The sequence below is a fragment of the Mauremys mutica genome, chromosome 7 (genome assembly GCF_020497125.1).
Source record: "Mauremys mutica isolate MM-2020 ecotype Southern chromosome 7, ASM2049712v1, whole genome shotgun sequence".
Taxonomy (NCBI): domain Eukaryota; kingdom Metazoa; phylum Chordata; order Testudines; family Geoemydidae; genus Mauremys; species Mauremys mutica.
Window position 1 is genome coordinate 125,648,843 of NC_059078.1, and position 19,769 is coordinate 125,668,611.

General features: G+C 47.1%; 1 protein-coding gene across 2 annotated transcripts in view; it reads right to left on the reverse strand.

The window, feature by feature from the left end:
• The window catches only part of SUFU (SUFU negative regulator of hedgehog signaling), a 125,514-nt gene that overhangs the window by 30,516 nt on the left and 75,229 nt on the right, over positions 1–19,769 (reverse strand). Inside the window, exons 7-8 of one of the 2 annotated variants that reach the window (XM_045023858.1) lie at positions 18,273–18,426; positions 11,760–11,871 (exon numbers count right to left, since the gene is read on the reverse strand). In XM_045023858.1, coding sequence (XP_044879793.1) covers positions 11,760–11,871; positions 18,273–18,426 — 266 coding nt within the window. Of the gene's footprint in view, positions 1–11,759; positions 11,872–18,272; positions 18,430–19,769 lie in introns of both variants that reach the window. The other variant, XM_045023857.1, reaches the window with a different exon arrangement.

The following is a 19,769-nucleotide window of genomic DNA, read 5'->3' on the forward strand; positions in this document are numbered from 1 at the left end:
TTACCTTGATATAGCTAGTAGGGGTAAAAAACTATTCATGTCTCGTCTCTGCTAGGATTTTACTGCGACATAGCTAACTCAAGGTACAAAACGCTTCACCTTTTTTGCAGTGAAAACAAAGCCTTGGACTTCTTTTTAAATTCTGTCTCGGTTTTCCCATCTGAGAAGTGGAGCTACTTCCCTCGATTGCAATAATTAACAGAGTGGTGTTTATAAAGTGTTTTGAGATGCTCCGATGGAAGGCGCTACAGAAAAGCCAAGAATTAGATCTGACTTTCAGATTATCGAGTGTGCACTGGACACACAACTCTGCAAGAGACATTAACATTCTTTCAGCAGGAATGGAAATCTTTGTTCTGGCCCGTAGAAAGGGTGACGGTCCAGATGAGGGGTTGATGGAATTGCTGGGGCGTTATTAATAAGAAGCTCACGGCGTGGCTTTCCCTGCCATGCCCTAGCTTGTAGTTTCAAATTTTAAAGGAGAGTTTAGAAACACTTTGGTTTCTAGCACCAAGATATCCAATTTTATGATTTTGTTTACCCATAACCTTTCACTTCCCCACCCATCACCAAATAAATCAGGAGCAAAGGCTGGTGTAATTTTTAGTGTTATGACTTAGATCAAGCTGACTACTACATACATTGTTGCAAACTTTGTCTATTCCAGATTTAATACTTCATCCAACCCACATAAATAATTCTTGTTTCTCTATGTCCAGAAAAAACAAGCCGGCAAAAGCCAGGGCTGCAGTGTTTGGAAAGGCAGGATACCGGAAATGCCCCAGTTTGAGGACTGCACATCTAGCATTTTATAAAATTGGAGGGGAGTTGGAGGAGATTAAAGCACATTTCCAAGTGATTGAAGACTTGTGGGAGGTGTAAGTGTGGGCAGTTGTCAGATTAATTCTTTAGATGATTACATTCTTTTTGTTTCTTTAAAGCTGTTTGTAGCTGGGTTTGATGTCTCCTTGTTCTGGGCGAGTGTATTGCAGCAGTTACCAAGGTGACTTTAGCTGACTTTTAACTATTTTTTTCCCCCCAGCTTCAGTTTCTACCAACAGCCCGAATCTGTTTTTTTCTTTTTAAATCTGGTGAATGAAGATTAACAGCAATAGTTAGCCAAAGCCACGTCAGATTTCTAAAGCTGGGCTTCTGTAGCCCGAGTGGCCAAACATGGATTGCAGCCTCATCCTGCTTCAAGCAGAGAGAAGAGGCCTGGGGGAGACCATAGGCGCCAGCATGTGAGGCTCCATCTTGATCTGAGTGGCCATGAGCTGGGACCTGTAGTCGCCCCAGGCCCTCAGTCCAAATTAAAAGGTGAGGGTGACTGCAATCTGCTTCAATTTATGCCAATTAGCAACCGCCCTTCGGGCTCCCAGAAAATTGCCAGTACAATCATTGGTTGCACAAGTTTCGACGTCCCTTCTTTAGGAAACAAGTCATGTTTATAGCAACCTCTTCTCAAGCTGTCCCAATAGCTATTTTATAGGTTTGGCTGGGGTAAGGGGAGTTTCTCTGTGGAACAGCAATGCCTAGTGAATAGGGTGCTGACCCGGGACTCAGGATTCATTCGTGGCTCTGTCACTGACCTACACTATGACCTTGGGCATGTTCCCTCAGCTCTGGGTTTCCAGTGCCCCTCCAACCCTTTGTATGTCTTGTCTATTTACACTAAGCTCCAGGGCAGGGACTACCTTAGTATGGCTTTGCATAGTTCCTAGCATAGTGGGGTCCTGAGGACATCAACTAATGCAGTACAAGTAGCAACAAGCCACCCCAGTCCCCAAATCCATTTTGAAAATTGTATGATAACTCTGTTAATACACTGAGGGTCACTGATTCTTCCTGTAGCTAAAAATGGACTGGAATCAGGAGATCCAAGTTGTATTCCTGGCTCTGCCATTGACTTCCTGAGGGATCCTGAGCAAATCACACAACTGCTCTATGCCTCAGTTTCCCCATCTGTACAACGGAGACAGTGCTTCCCACACAAGGATGTCATAATGATTAGCCACTTAATGCTTGTCAGGCATTTTTTGATTCTCAGATGGAGTGAGCTATAGAAGAACAAGCTATTATATCGGTGACAGCAATATAGTACAACAGGCAGTGCATTTCCAGGTGTTCGCTACACTATGTTGCTGACTAGTCAGTCAATCTTTGGGCCTATGCCTGATGAGATCCCTGAAATGTATTAACACCTCAAAATGCACCTGCTTTTTGGTCTGCACTGCATTCGTTACTCAAGACTCTCACTGAAATTGATGGGAGTTGGCTTAAGTAAGAGTAGTAGACTGAGAAAATAAGCTGCGAGATCATGGAGGACTTCAATCTGAGTGACGTGCTAGAGGATTCATATTGCTAGTACTAAAACATCCTTGGAGTGCCTAAATATTAGAGATGACAGTTTCCTAACTCAAAAGTGTTCCAGCCAACATGGGGGAATCCTGTATTAGATCTCCCATTGACAACCAAAGAAGAACTGATCACAGCACTAAAACATTAACAGTAGCTTAGGTACAAGCGATTATGACTTGATCACATTGATAATGTGCAAACAGAACGGAGTCCAGACCAGTAAACACACACACACACGGTGCTGTAAAAATTCCACAAAGCTGAAAACAATCAGAGGGACAATTTAATCAGAAAAATGTGAATGGTGATTGGGTATTGTTTAATAACACTTTACTAGAAGCGCCAAAAGCCTCAAGCAAGGGAAAAGGTCATGCTGGTTAAAAAAAAGTGCAGGTTACCCGCTGTAACTGGAGGTTCTTAGAGCTGTTGGGTCCCTATCCATAGTCCACACATGCATGCCGTGCGCCGAAGTCCAGAAATTCTTCAAAGCAGTGTCTGTTGACCCGCACATGCACAGTAGCTCCCCTCGTGCTCCCGACCGAGGCTAGAAGAGGCAGTGTGGGTCAACACCTCTCCAGTTCCTTCTGTCACCGCAAATCCAACAGGATCTGAAGTACAGGGGATGGAAGGCAGGTAGTGGAATACAGATAGGGATGACACATCTTGAAAAACCTCCACTTCTTTGAGTGCTGGCCCCTAGGCGTATTCCACACATGGGTGACTGGATTGGCAAGCAGTGTTCAGACTGGAAGAGGGTGTGAGGAAGATGGCAATAAAAGATACTTGCAATACTGCCATTCCTACCGCTGCATCCACAGCCAATGGATCCACAGCCAATGTCGCAAACATGTGGACAGAACTCCAACTTGCTGCCCTGAAAATGTCCTGCGGTGGGATGTCAGATAGGGATACCATGGAGGCAGCTTGTGCTCACATGGCGTAAGCTGTGATACCTGCAGGGGGAGGGATTCTTGCTATTTTCTAGCTCTCTGGAGCCTGGTCTACACTAGGGCGGGGGTGTGTGTGTCAATCTAAGTTACACAACTTCAGCTATGTGAATAATGTCGCTGAAATCGACGTACTTAGATCGACTTACCATGGTGTCTTCACTGCGGTGAGTTGACTGCTGCTGCTCCCCCGTCAACTCTGCCTGCACCTCTCGCGGCAATGGAGTACAGGAGGCAACAGGAGAGCCCTCGGAAGTCGATTTATCGTGTCTACACTAGACGTGATAAAATCGACCCCTGCTGGATTGATTGCTGCCCACCGATCTGGCGGGTAGCGTAGACATACCTAAGATGCATCCCGAAACCCAATTAGAAATCCTCTGGGAGGATATGGCTTGCCCACCTGACCTTTCTGCTATGGCAATACAAAGTCTCAGATTTCCTAATGGGATTGGTTCTTTGCAGGTAGAATGCCAGGGTGCCGGATATCAAGGGAATGAAGCCTCTTGTCTTTGGAGGAAGCACGGGGTTTCAAGAAAAACACAGGTAAGTATCATTTGATTGATGTGGAACTCAAACCATCCTGGGGAGAAATTGGGGGTGTAAATGAAGAAAAAACTCTCTCTTTGTGGAACACTATACAGTGGGTCCACCATGAGGGCTCCTAGCTCACTAAACCCACCTTGACGAAGTGACGGCCACTACGAATGCAACCTTCATGGACAGGTGGGCCATGTCGCATGTCACCATATGCTTGAAAGGTGGACCTATGAGTGTTGACAGAATGAGGGTAAGGTCCCATTGAGGCACAGGTATAAGGACGGGTGGGAAGGTCCCGATCCAGCCTTTCATAAACAGTAGTTAGGTGGATAAAGACGGAACGTCTTTCCACTGGAGGAAGGAAGGCATTAATCACTGCTAGGTGTACCCATAGCGAACTAAGAGCAAAACCTGAAGCCTTCAGGGACAGGAGATAGTCTAAGAAAACCGGAATGCCTGCAGAATCTGGAGAATGTTGGTGGAGTCGTGCCCAGGCCAAAAATCATCTCCATTTGGTTGGGTAGCAGATTCTAGTAGAATCCTTTCTAATTTGGTTAAGGTTTCCTGAATGGGGGCAGAACATGAGCGTTCTAGTTCTGATGCCCATCCAAACACCAGGTTCCGAGGTGGAGTGAGCCCAGGCTGGGATGTTTGATTTTACCCCTGTCCTGGGTTAGGAGATCCAGAAATGGCCAGATCCTGATTGGTGGGTGGGGCAGACATTGTTAGTCATTCCATGAACCAGATCTGTCTGGACCAGATGAGTAAGTAATGTAATGATGAGTAAGTGAATATACAAATGGTTTTTCAAAGTCAAAGATACGTGAACAGAGTACTTTTCCTGCTGCAGTGAGTACTGCTGCTCTAATTCTTTGTGCTATTTAAGGTCTCTGGATGAAGAGAACTAACCCCAATCCTAAGGAGTAGTACGGTCAGTCAATATTGTATTTTGCCAAAGTAATTCAGTCTCAGTAACAGGAGGCCTCACTCAGTTGCTTAAACCTTTGTTACGAAATGGGTCAGATCGCTGGGGAATTGGGTGAAAGGTATCGGAGCACTGGCACAGAGTTGTAGCCAGCAGTATTTTTAACCTTAGCTTGTACATTTCACTAGCTGTAGATTTATGTTCTATCCCTTAGCTGATGACTTCAACCATTTTACTGATATAGTGTTTACAAATACCATTGCCCTCTGATGGGATGTTCACCCCACACTAGCCCTGGAGGGGTTAATATAGGCAAGAGGCGCCAATTAGCTGTTGGCTGCACCTGGAGGGAAGCTAGGATGCAATGAGGCTTATCTGGGGATGAAGCTCATCTGGTCAGAAACGGGGCTTCTATCAAGCCAAGGAGCTGGCAACAGAGAGGGTTGCAGTGAGAAACCCTGCAGACACTCCCTGATATATGGGGCGGAAGAGTAGGAAGCAGTCCAGGGATGGAGCAGAAAGGACTGGGAGAACAGACCTGAACTGCTGGTTCAAGTGTCTCTGGACTGGAACCTGGAATAGAGGGAGGCCTGTAGGAGTGGCGCAGTCAGCGTAGGGGACAGGGAGACTGCCTGAGACTGTGTGGAGAGTGACTTGGGTGAGACCCCAGAATGGGAAGATGATTGTGGCTGAGGAGAGGAGCGAGAGATGGGCCACAGAAGAAGTGATTGAGGCCAGGGGCTGGGTGACCACTGGACAGGGCACAGACAGCGGCGAGCGAATTCCCCAGACGAGCCACAAGAAGGTGCTGCCAAGCAGTGAGTAACTGACCCTGTTACATCCTCACAGAGGTAGAGTTATCTAGAGGGTTCAGGAAGGGGGCTAGGAATTAACAACTCCCAGGTTCCAGTTTTGGCTCTGCTTAGAACTTCTGGCCTTGGGCAAGTTAGTTATCCTCTATGTCCTCATCTGTAAAGTGGAGAGAACACTTACCTACCTCCCAGTGGTGTCGTGAGGATTAATTGCCAGTGCTGTTAAGGTCTCTGCCCAGGATCTATTATGTTAAGAAATTAAATAGAGAACAAAGCTTGACTCTACGAGTGCCATTGATCTTTTACATCAGGAGTCTGAGCAGTATCTGGCTCCTGCACGGATTCCTTGCAGCTTAGATTGCGAGATTCATGGAGCGGGGACCATCCCTTCTTGTCTGTCTGGAAAGGACTTACCACGCTGCAGGTCCTAACCAGCAAATAATGCACACTAATGAATATATTTATGCATATAAGCCCCATTTTCCCCAAGCAGTGACGCAGAGTATTATGTTATCATGGTCCAAATGACAAAACATTTCTAAAAATTACTAGACATGTTTTTATTTAATTTCTATGAACTGATTAATAGGTGTTTATGAATGGAACAGTCATTTTGAGAAACAATTGTCCAATGCACTTTTAAACCTCAGGAGTGCTTTCAGTCTTATCTTTAGAAGAGGAACTGCACTGTCTGCAGCAGTAACTACAAAAGAAAGTCCAGTCTTGTGACTCGTGCTACAGCTGCTCTGAAGAGTTTAGACCGAAACCAATTTTTCCCCAAGGAAGCTTTTCTTAGGACTTTGGGACAAACTGAACTGGTATTAAAATCAGTGGAATTACTCACATACTTACAATTAAGCACGTGCTGTGCTGGACTGGGGCCAGAGTGCTGAGTACACTGCAGGATCGAGCCCTCTCAGCAACCAAAAAAAAGTTACTTTTTCTGTAACTGGTGTTCAAGATGTACTGCTCATGTCCATTCCATAATAGGGGTGTGCGCTTGCCACATGCACCGGTGCCAGAAGTTTTTCCCTCAACAGTATCCATAGGGGCTGGCTCTGGCGCCCCCTAGAGTGGCACACACATGGTGCGATATAAGGGACGCCGCTGGCTCCCCCTACCCTTAGTTCCTTCTTGCCGCTTACACAATGGGGCTGGGACACAGAGACCCAGGCTTTTTAGGGTGGTGCAGGAGGTCCTTGAGGCCATGCAACTTGCTGTCTGTTTGCTCCTCAAATAGGGCCCTACTGTCGAAGGGCAGGTCCTGCAAAGACTGCTGGGCCTCGGTGGACAGATGGTACCGGGCGACCAGGATTGGGCTGATCGGTGGCTCTTGTCTGACTGGTGCCGGTCACTGCAACCCGAAGCTGACCTGTCCGAGCGACACTGTCTTGGTCGGGCTCTTGGGGAACGACAGCAGATCTGGGTCAGATACCCGCTACTCGACCGGTACCAGGACACTGAACAGGGCCGGGAGTTACTATAGGCTGGTTGCTGGGAGGATCGTTCTGAGCAGGGCGATGACAGCCCGGCGACTGGCAGTCTCTGGTGTCCAATCGTTCCCAGGATCGGTACTGGGCCCTTGGAGATGGTCGGGGCTGGTCCTGGAGTTCTTGCTGGGTGGCACGTGCCCCAGAGGGTCTGCACCAATCTACTGGCGAGTTACACCTCCAGTCCCTCGATTGGTGCCCCTGGTGCAGGAACCGAAGAGGGCTCAGCTGAGCCTGCCTCTCTAGTCCTGAGGCATGATGGCTTCGGGCGGGCGAGCAATGGCGGGATGTCCCTCTCGATGGGGAACGGTACCACTGAGTTGGGGACACACAAATAGGTCCCAACGCGGGTTTCCCCGAGACCGGGGTACCGCTGGAGCCGGTGTGGGCAGCACCGGGAGGGTCAGGATCTCCTGAGCTGCTTGAAGGGCGCTGCGCATTTACGGCACCTGAAGCTGGCCTGGCCCGCACCACTATCCAGGGTCACAGGCAAACCACTGGATGGGCTGCACCGCTCGACCTGAGCTGGGGCCCAAATTCCCAATGGGGGCATTGTGCGGCCCGGCACGGGTTATGGCTCACCCCCAAGCCTCTCCTTTCCCTTGCAGGAGGTAGGAGATCTTCCCCTGTCTTTTTTGGCTTCACCAGAGCCGTGGAGGGGGACTGGTGCTGGCTCGTGGACTGCGCCGGCGGAGCATTGCGCACAGAGGCCATGGTGCTCGGTGCGGAGTCGGGTTGCTGCTCTGGTGCCGGAGTGAGTGCCGACTCCATCAGGAGCGCTTTCAGGTGGATATTGCGCTCCTTCTTCATCTTAGATTTGAAGGACTGGCAGATACGGCACTTGTCACTTATGTGTCCTTCGCCTAAGCACCTTAGACAGCTGGTATGTGGATCACCGACAGGCATAGGCTGTTTGCAGCAATCACAGGGCTTAAAGCCTGAGGACCGGAGCATGCCCCATCCCCTGGCTGAGTCCCGTCCAGGACTAACGCAGAGTTGAGAACTACTACTGAGAACTACTAACTATATACAACTCTATTACAGGTTTGCAAAGTTTGCAAGAACTGAGCACGAAACAACGCTAGCCGAAGCAGCAGAAGTTTCAGCACCGTCACTGGTGGCAAGAAGGAACTGAGGGTGTGGGGAGCCGGTGGCGCCCCTTATACCGCACCATGTGGGCGCCATTCCAGGGGGTGCCAGAGCTGGTCCCCTACAGATATTGCTGAGGGAAAGACTTCCGGCACCGGTTCATGTGGTGAGCGCGCACACCTCATGTGGAATGGACATGAGCAAGCACTCGAAGAAGAAATATGGGTCTTAGAATACAAATGCTTCAGTTGCAATGATGCAGGGCTAGCAAATTGCACCCAGGTCTGCATCCCCTCCGCACAGTTTTATGCCCAGAAGTATTAGAAAACTAGAATGTTTTGCTGATTTAAACACTGCCGGATTATTGAAGGAAGGAAAGACCGTGGTCAGCAACTGCAAGTCTTTGGAATAAACAGCACACACTTTTTACTGCATAAAGCTATTGGAGTTTGCCTGTGTGTCAGATTTTAATATTTTACTGTCAGCTAGGTGCAAATGTTATGACCTTAAATTCTGTGGACTTCAACATGCAAAGTGGACAAGATACACTTTACCCTGGCTGAGAGAATACTTCTGTCACGTTCCTGAATAGCCCCCTAAAGCACTTATTCACACGGCTTTCAAAAAAGCCACAACTTGATATTTTACAGTCTGGGTAAACAGTGCAGTGTATGATCACACACTAATCCCATCAGTGTAGTTTCTGAGGACCCTCACAATAGTTAATACATCTAGCCTCACAACACCTTTGTGAGGGAGGGCAGAGCTACTATTCCCATTTTACAGATGTGGAAACTGAGGCACAGAGAGGCTAAGGGTATATCTACATAGGAAAAAAAACCCTGCAGCTGGCCCGGGCCAGCCGACTCAGGGCTGTGGAGCTGTTTCATTGCTGTATAGACTTCTGAGAAGAGGCTCTCCCACCCTGCAGGGTCCTAGACCCATGCTCCAGCCTGAGCTGAAAGTCTACATAACAATGAAACAGCCCCGGAGCCCGAGCCCCACAAGTCCAAGGCAACTGGTGTCTAGTTGCTGTATAGACATACCTGCCCAAGGTCACACAGGAAATCTGCAGAGACCCATGCAGCGTCTTTCAACTTTGCTGTTTGTCACTTAAGATACTTGCTTAAAGACTGGAGATTTGATTTCATCTACACATGCAAAAAATTGCCACCAGTTGTAGCAGTTTTATATCAGTGGTGCTGAAGCTCTTCCCACCATTTGATCTAACACTGCTCAGAGTCCAAGGATACTTTGTGATGGTCTCTTAGGGCAGGAAGTTGCTTAATCAGGCTGAATTCTTTAGCCTTGTCTATACTGGGAAAATGTGTTAACTAATACGTTTTAACTAGCACAACAGTAAACACAACTGCCCCATGTCTTAAATGAGATTTACTGTTGCACTAGTTAAAATGTATTAGTTAACACATTTTCCAACATGAGTCATTTTCCCAGGACAGAGAAGGCCTAGTCAAGATTTCACTGCACTTTCTTCCACGAACATAGTGATTCGGGGAAAAAGCATCAGCATGAAGTGAAAAGCTCCTCTTTATAAACCAACATCTAAGGTGGCAGCAAGAACGCAAGACATGGGGGGAGCATATGGCTGTTTGATGTGGGGGGTGGAGAGCTCTTTTAGCACTGAGGGTGCTAGCTATCAAAGTGACTCCAGGAAAAAGACAGCATTCTAGACGCTGTCTTCCCCGAATGAGATCTGCTATTATGGAGAAACAGGGTAGCTATCTGTTTCCAAAGTGGTAACTATAGACTGAGCAAAGCAACGTATTGATCTTTCAGCAAGCAAATACTGGGAAGCAGTCATTCCCTATCTTTTTCGCTTAGGGGAATTACTGATAAGATAAGGAAATGAGATATACTCATTACAATAGGCACTGTCAAGGTCAGGAGGTTCCATATTTGATTCACCTTCCTCCTTGCCTTGAGCTGTTAAAAAAAACAGACATGTCAATATTTATGCAGGTGTTCCGCCTCTCACCCTTGCTGAAGTCCCCCTCCAATGCTTCAGTGCTCTGTCTTCAGTAGAGACCTGTTTATCTGATCCCTGAATGCCTGTCTTGTCTGAATTATAGCTGCCGTCCGGTATTAGTGCTTGTATGTCAGACAGTCTCAAACTGACAATGATCCCAAATGTTTTGCTGTCCCTGAAAAGTTGTGAACATAGGAGATGTACTGCCTATTTAATTCCACACCAGTAGCACAGTACTCAGGAGCAATTCTATAACAGATCAGCAGACATGCATCATAGGGGAAGATTTGGGGTAAATTTCAACCTTCCAAGGAGCAGATGTGATAGCCAAATAGTATCTTATCCCACAAGTAGTTTAAAAAAAATAAATTTAAATTTCTGCGGGACCACTCTTCAATGAGCAAGATGTTACTCAATATCAATAGAGATGTCAGAATCTGGCCCCACAGTATTATTATACTGAATCTAAGAATGATTTTTAAAATGATGAAAAAATCTCAAGTGCCTTTTTAAAAAACAGCCAGGCCACATCTATTTCATGTTACTTGATATGTATATAGCATCATTAATTAAGAGAGACCCTGTAACCCCAAAAGATTTGACCAGCCGAACAGGGAACAGAGAGGAAGAAACAGGAGAAAGGACGAGAGGACTATAACCAAGTATTAAGAATGATATTACATTGGCTATGACGTGTCAGTTAAGAATGAACTAGCACAGGAAAGGCAGTGAACAGTGGGAGGTGAAGGGAAAGGAGCAGTTTGAAGGACAGTGAGCATTTCTGACACTGGAAAAAGGAAGATTTCATGCTGACCTCTACTCTTTGGACAAAAGCACCAAAGCTGAAGGAGAAGGAAAAAAAAATGTAGCAAAAAGATGAGAACCGCGCAGTAAAGATTACGTGTAGATGACAATCCTCTCCCATTATTTATTGCTTTTAATAGCTGCTTTAGAAATCCACCTCCACCAGTCATGCCCTGCCGCCTCCCCCTAACAGAAAACATGCACTGAGTCCAGAAAGTGAGACCCTCCAGATACAACCATTCAAGGTAGGTAAACTGTGGTGCTACTATGCTTGACAGCATTGCTAAACTGTTTTCCTCCACTGCTCTCTCTCAGGGCAAACAGTACCAATGGTAACTGAAAACAAGGTCTCACGTTCAGTGGGTGGGGAAGCCCTCAAAAGGCAAAAATGATCAGACGTGCAGCATGTGCAAGTAGGCCACTTGCCATGCACTCACCAACTCAGAAGTTACGTAGGAAAAAGATCTACAGTGTTATCTAGTCCAGCTAACTCTCTGGATGATACTGCAGCTTTTTTCCCCTACAATATATTCTCCGGTGCTTTTTCCAGTCCAACTCCAAACAACTTAAGTGAAGGGGCTTCTTTTGGAACACTATCACACAGTATAAGATCCCTCTTTATTTACTATGCCATTGAACCACCCTGAAAAATTCATCTCCCTCTGTGTTTCTAGGCAGCAAGTACCCACTGTTACCCTTTCCCCTACTCCCCATGCAATGGTCCCGCCAAGCCATAATCTTGTTTTCACTCTCAACTCTTCTACTCTCCCCTTTTCCCAAATTTGAAGAGCATGGGATCCTACTTACGGTGCTCGATCATAGTTCAACCCATTCTGTCTTTGTGCGTTTATTGGAGGTAGAACAGGTTTGCTGTTAATCTCAAGCCCTCTCCGCAAAGTCTCCCTGATTTGCTCTGTATCTGCAAAGAGAGTTTGTTTGAACATGATTTAGTACACACGCACACGCACCCAAAACATCTGCTAATGAGAACCTGAAAGAGTCAGCTTCTTTTGGTGTCTATTTCTATAACAGGTATTCAACTGAGCTCACCCCCTTTGCCTGGGTGCAGAAAGAGATGCTCTCCAGGACTCCTCGGGCTTATGAAGTTGTTTCACTGAAGTTCATTTCAGTTCTTCCATTTTGGTGCCCCCAATGTATATCCAACCTCCCAGCAAGGAAGGATGGAGCCTTTGGTAAGAAGTCATCCAGAGGGGGCAATATTAAGCAATTAGGTATCTCATCCACCCCTTTTCATAGGGAAAAAGTTCTCCCAGAACCGCCTGAATTCAAGACATGTCTATGTCTACATTACGAAATTAGGTCGAATTTACAGAAGTCGATTTTTTAGAAATCGATTTTATACAGTCCATTGTGTGTGTCCCCACTTAAGACCATTAAGAACATTTACTCAGCGGAGTGCATCCACAGTACTGAGGCTAGCGTCGACTTCCGGAGCATTGCATGGGGGGGTAGCTATCCCACAGTTCCCGCAGTCTCCGCCGCACATTGGAATTCTGGGTTGAGTTCCCAATGCCTGATGGGGCAAAAACAGTGTCGCGGGTGGTTCTGGGTAAATGTTGTCAGGTCCCCCCATGGAAGCAACGGCAATAAATAGTTTCTCGCCTTTTTTCCTGGGTTACCTGTGCAGACGACATACCACGGCAAGCATGGAGCCCGCTCAGCTCGCCGTCACCGTATGTCTCCTGGGTGCTGCCAGACGTGGTACTGCATTGCTACACAGCAGCAGCTCATTGCCTTTTGGCAGCAGACGGTGCATTACGACTGGTAGCCTTTGTCGTCGTCTCCTGGGTGCTCTTTAAGTCGACCTCGGTGAGGTCGGTTGAGGGCGCCTGGGTAGATGTGTGCGCTTCTGGCTGGCCTCAGTGAGGTCGGCCGGGGATGCCTGGACATAAATGGGAGACGACGATGGCCAGCAGTCGTACTGCACCGTCTTCCGGCAAGCAGCCAGGAGACGACAGTGGCTAGCAATCGTACTGCACCGTCTGCTGCCAGCCTAAGATGTATCAGAGAGATGGAGTGGATCAAAATAATAAAGAGACCAGATTTGTTTTGTATTCATTTGCTCCCCACTCCCTCCGTGAATAGTGGGGGGAGGGATAGCTCAGTGGTTTGAGCATTGGCCTGCTAAACCCAGGGTTGTGAGTTCAGTCCTTGAGGGGGCCATTCTGTGTGACAACCCTGTCAGCCAATTCGTCAGTTGCCCCTCTCTCCGTCAGAGCAACAGCAGACAATCGTTTCACGCCTTTTTTCAGCGCAGACACCATAGCACGGCAAGCATGGAGCCCACTCAGATCACCGCCGCAATTATGAGCACTATAAACACCACGTGCATTATCCTGCAGTATATGCAGAACCAGAACCTGCAAAAACAAAACCAGGAGAGGAGGCGATGGCAGCGCAGTGACGAGGGTGATGAGGACATGGACACAGACTTCTCTCAAAGTATGGGCCCCGGCAATGTGGACATCATGGTGTTAATGGGGCAGGTTCATGCTGTGGAACGCCGATTCTGGGCCCAGGAAACAAGCACAGACTGGTGGGACCGCATACTGTTGCATGTCTGGGATGATTCCCAGTAGCTGCGAAACTTTTGCATGCGTAAGGGCACTTTCATGGAACTTTGTGACTTGCTTTCCCCTGCCCTGAACCGCCAGAATACCAAGATGAGAGCAGCCCCCACAGTTCACAAGCGAGTGGTGATAGCCCTGTGGAAGCTTGCAACACCAGACAGCTACCGGTCAGTTGGGCATCAATTTGGAGTGGGCAAATCTACTGTGGGGGCTGCTGTGATCCAAGGAGCCAACACAATCAAAGAGCTGCTGCTATCAAGGGTAGTGACTCTGGGGAATGTGCAGTTCATAGTGGATGGTTTTGCTGCAATGGGATTCCCTAACTGTGGGGGGGGGGGCGATAGACGGAACCCATATCCCTATCTTGGCATCGGAGCACCAAGCCAGCGAGGACATAAACCAAAAGGGGTACTTTTCAATGCTGCTGCAAGCCCTGGTGGATCACAAGGGACGTTTCACCAACATCAGCGTGGGATGGCTGGGAAAGGTACATGACGCTCGCATCTTCAGGAACTCTGGTCTGTTTCAAAAGCTGCAGCAAGGAACTTTCTTCCCAGACCAGAAAATAACTATTGGGGATGTTGAAAAGCCTATAGTTATCCTTGGGGACCTAGCCTACCCCTTAATGCCATGGCTCATGAAGCCGTATACAGGCAGCATGGACAGTAGTCAGGAGCTGTTCAACTATAGGCTGAGCAAGTGCAGAATGGTGGTAGAATGTGCATTTGGACGTTTAAAAGCGCGCTGGCGCAGTTTACTGACTCGGATAGACCTCAGCGAAACCAATATTCCCATTGTTATTACCGCTTGCTGTGCGCTCCACTATATCTGCGAGAGTAAGGGGGAGACGTTTATGGCGGGGTGGGAGGTTGAGGCAAATCGCCTGGCCACTGATTACGCGCAGCCAGACACCAGGGCAGTTAGCAGAGTACAGGAGGGTGCGGTGCGCATCAGAGAAGCTTTGAAAACCAGTTTCATGACTGGCCAGGCTACGGTGTGAAAGTTCTGTTTGTTTCTCCTTGATGAACCCCTCCCCCACTTGGTTCACTCTACTTCCTTGTAAGCTAACCACCCTCCCCTCCCCCCTTCGATCACCGCTTGCAGAGGCAATAAAGTCATTGTTGCTTCACATTCATGCATTCTTTATTAATTCATCACACAAATAGGGGGATAACTGCCAAGGTAGCCTGGGAGGGGTGGGGGAGGAGGGAAGGACAAGGCCACACTGCACTTCAAAACTTATTGAATGCCAGCTTTCTGTTGCTTGGGCAATGCTCTGGAGTGGGGTGGTTGGGTGCCCGGAGGCCCGGCCACTGGGTTCTTGGGCGTCTGGGTGAGGAGGCAATGGAACTTGGGGAGGAGGGTGGTTGGTTACACAGGGGTTTTAGCGGTGGTCTGTGCTCAAGCTGCCTTTCCTGAACCTCAACCACACGCCGGAGCATATCAGTTTGTTCCTCCAGTAGCCTCAGCATTGCCTCTTGCCTTCTGTCAGCAAGCTGAAACCACCTATCGTCTTCACCCCGACACCTGTCCTCGCGTTCATATTGTGCTTTCTTGGACTGACATTGTCTGCCTCCATGCATTCTGCTGGGCTCTTTCAGTGTGGGAGGACTGCATGAGCGTAGAGAACATTTCATTGTGAGTGCGTTTTTTTCGCCTTCTAATCTTTGCTAGCCTCTGGGAAGGAGAAGATAGTGTGAGCGTTGAAACATTTGCAGCTGGTGGAGGAAAAAAGGGAGAGTGGTGTCTTTTTAACTACATTTTAGAGAACAATGGGCAGACTCTTTCAGGGTAAACCTTGCTGTTAGCATTACATAGCACATGTGCTTTCGGTACAAGGTCGCATTTTGCCTCTAATTGAGAGTATGCCGGTTTGGTGTGAGAGATCTTTCAAGCAGGGCCAGGCAACGGAATTTGGCTTGCAGGCAGCCACGGTAAGACACAGTCTTTTGGCTTCTTTAACCTTCATAACACGTGGGAATGTTTCAAACAGCAGCGCCCTCATTTCCTATACCAAGCAGCCGCTGAGTTGGCCATTTAAAATGAGGAGGGGCTGCAGTTTTCGGGTTAACGTGCAGCACAAACCCAACTAACCCCCCTCCCCCCACACACACAATTCTCTGGGATGATCGCTTCACCCTTGCCCCCACCGCGTGGCTAACAGCAGAGAACATTTCTGTTCAGCCACAGGCAAACAGCGAAGCAGGAACAGGCACCTCTGAACATCCCTTTAATAAAAATCACCCTATTTCAACCAGGTGACCAGGAATGATATCATTCTCCTGAGGATAACACAGAGAGATAAAGAACGGATGCTGTTTGAATGCCAGAAAACACCAGGACCTTATGCTGCTATGTTTGGTATGCAATGATTCCAGACTACATGCTACTGGCCTGCTGTGGTAAAGTGTCCTACCATGGAGGACGGAATAAGGCTGCCCTCCCCAGAAACCTTTTGCAAAGGCTTTGGGAGTACATCCAGGAAAGCTTTATAGAGATGTCCCTGGAGGATATCCGCTTCATCCCCAGACACGTTAACAGACTTTTCCAGTAGCTGCGAATGCTAGGGCAAATCAATCATTGAACACGCTTGCTTTTAAACCATGTATAATATTTACAAAAGGTACACTCACCAGAGGTCCCTTCTCTGCCTGGTGGGTCCGGGAGGCAGCCTTGGGTGGGTTTGGGGGGTACTGACTCCAGGTCCAGGGTGAGAAACAATTCCTGGCTGTCGGGGAGAACGGTTTCTCCACTTCCTTGCTGTGAGCGATCTTCCTCGTCCCCAAAATCCGCATCCCTGTTGTGTGCTACTCCACTGATGGAGTTAAAGCACAGGGGTGGGGTAGTGGTGGCTGCACCACCTAGAATAGCATGCAGCTCATCATAGAAGTAGCATGTCTGGGGCTCTGACCCAGAGCGGCTGTTTGCCCCTCTGGTTTTTTGGTATGCTTGCCTCAGCTCCTTAAGTTTCACGCGGCACTGCTGTGAGTCCCTGTTATAGCCTCTGTCTGTCATGCCCTTTGAGATTTTTTCAAATGTTTGGGCATTTCGTCTTTTGGAATGGAGTTCTGATAGCACAGATTCGTCTCCCCATACAGCGATCAGATCCTGTACCTCCCATCTGGTCCATGCTGGAGCTCTTTTGCGATTCTAGGACTCCATCATGGTCACCTCTGCTGATGAGATCTGCACTCACCTGCAGATCGCCACACTGGCCAAACAGGAAATGAGATTCAAAAGTTCACGGGTCTTTTCCTGTCTACCTGGCCAGTGCATCGGAGTTGAGAGCACTGTCCAGAGCAGTCAATGGACCACTCTGGGATAGCTCACGGAGACCAAAACTGTAGAATTGCAACCACGCTACCCCAAATTCGACCCGGCAAGGTCGATTTCAGCGCTAATCCCCTCATCGGGGGGAGGAGTACTGAAATCTATTTTAACAGCCCTTTAAGTCGAAAATAACGGCTTCATGGTGTGGACAGGTGCAGGGTTAAATCGATCTAACGCTGCTAAATTCGACCTAAACTCATAGTGTAGACCAGGGCTAACCCTTTGATGCTGAGAATTTTCCAAACCAAGTGACACAATGGAAGTTTATCCCTTCATCAGATTAAAAATGACTCCCATAACTTCTACATTTGGCTTTGCAAGCCTGTCAGTTAATTTAAACACATTCATGTGAGTGGGCTCCAAGAAAGAAAGGAACAGAACAGAATTTTACACAGGGCAAAAGTTCATCCTGAAACTTAATTTTCACATTTAGATTCAAATACACATTCGATGCAGTCCTTAACCTTTACATTTTTTCAATAATGTCTGATAGACAAATATATTACAGGGAAATTTGCATGCAAGCCTTCCTAAGAAGCTCCCCCTACTTTTGTGAAAGGTTGGAGTGAAATATTCTACATAAAGCATTTCAGAATCATCGGAAGGGCATAACATAAATATGCCCTAGATTTTTCATTTGGGGGACCGGGGAGGAGGGGGGGAATTGGTGTCTTATGTACTATGACTTACATACCCCCCAAGACTGCATTTCTCAGTTAAAAAAAGGAAAGACAAGAAAAATATTAATTGATTATGTCTACAGAAACCATCATTACTTGCTTTTAATGTCAACTCCTCCTATAAATCAGACTTCCACACATTTTATTGTAATAAATCTATATGGATTTGAAAGATCTCATTTAAACAGGACTTAAATTACACACACTCATGTGTGCACCACATCTACCCCATGTGTAACCCAAAATGCCACCTCACTATAAAGGTCTCCAATGTTCTCAGACTGTTCTCCAGAGCCCTTTATTTACAGGTACCATTTGAGTTATTGTTGTGACAAGCAATGTCAGTCCAAGTTGACAGCCAATACTTGGAAATATTATATTAGAATTAGAGCCAGGTGGGGGAAACAACTATTGGTTTCACATCACATGGGCTTGCTTCTTGACTTTTACTCTGGGCTTTCCGATTGGAATTAACCCCAAACAAAGCTAAACTCGGACAGTCACCTGAAACAATAAATTCCCTCCTTCCCTGAAGAGGGTGAAGTTGAGCAGGGTTGGGGTTTGCAATGAACCCCAAGATTGGGCACAACTTTAATGTGAACTTTCAAGCTCTATAGAATAGTCCTAAGGCTATGCAAACCAAATGCTTCAAGTACATGGGGAATATCGGGGGGAGGGGGAGGAAGAGAAGGGGACTGACTCAGTCAAGTCCCTCTTACCTTTCCCAGACAGCCGTCGTGGCTGCGTTCCAATGCAAATGCTTCTACTATCTTCGTCATCCTCTGGGGGCCGGCTCAGATCATCCCAGGCACATTTGGCGCTCACTCCACTCAGGTTCGAACCATCTGTCTCAATCCCTTTATCGACTCTCTCCTGCTTGAAAAGATCCCAAGAGCCATGACTTTTTTGGGTGTGGTTTGGATCTAAGCAGCTGTCAGAAGCACAGTCTTGCAGTGCACCTGTTACCAGATGAGTGCAAAACAGCTCCTTTCCAAATCAGCTCCCGGGTGACTACAGCTATGATCTCTGACACGCTTCTAAAAGACCCAAAGCACAAGCAGCATGAATATACTATCTCTGCAAAATGACCAGATTACTTCCGCTCTTCATTCAATTCTTAACCGTGTATCAATGTTACAAACCACAGATAACCTCAATGAATGTAGCAATGAGCAATTACTTTTTGTGCAATGTTCTCAGAGGTTTTGCATAACACTCCCTTTAATTACAAACACATGAATGCCTTGCACCTCTGGAGTTAGAATTTCCCAGCACACGAGACTACTCTGGTGAGGTTTACACAATAGGTATGTCCACACCTGACTTTTTGGACATCAGATAATAAGTGCTGACTAACACTACTGTATGTTCTTAGACACCACAAGTTTTCCAGGACACACACATTTGTTGCTAGCAATGTTCAGACTTTGAGCCGCAGCCAAAAATTTAAGTGTAGGACTACCTAGTGAAGGAACTATTTTTAGACTGGATTTCCAGCTTTTACCACTAGGGGATGCTGTTGAGCCAAACCACTTTGAAGTTTCAGAGGGGTAGCCCGTGTTAGTCTGTATCAGCAAAAACAACAAGCAGTCCTTGTGGCACCTTAGAGACTAACAAATTTACTGAATTGGCCTCGTTAGCACTGACCTCCCACTTGGTAAGGCAACTCCCATATTTTCATGTACTCTGTGTGTACACACACACACACAACTGTATTTTTCACTCCAGGCATCTGATGAAATGGGCTTTAGCCCACAAAAGCTTATGCCCAAATAAATGTGTTAGTCTCTAAGGTGCCACAAGGACTCCTCGCTGTTTGCACTTTAAGGTTGAAATGCAGAGATGAACTCAGCTTCTATTCATTGTATGCATTTGAATGCAAGTGTGGAACTTTCTTCCTGGTTTCAATTTGTACACAGTAAAAAAACGACCGTTTTGTCAGCTCCACCCACATTTTAAATAGAGTTCTTGCTTCAGTGTACTGACTCAAGCATGCCTGGATGTTAGATGCGCTGAACTTTGTTTTTCAGTCATCAGATTTTAATGGAAACTTACATGCAGTATTTGTATCCTCAGAGTTTCCAGATTGTCAGTGCAAGCCTCTTTGCCGTTGCAGTGGTTTAAAAGGGGCTGGTTTTGTTCAACAACTTTATTAATGATCTGGATGATGGGATTAATTGCACCCTCAGCAAGTTTGCAGATGACACTAAACTGTG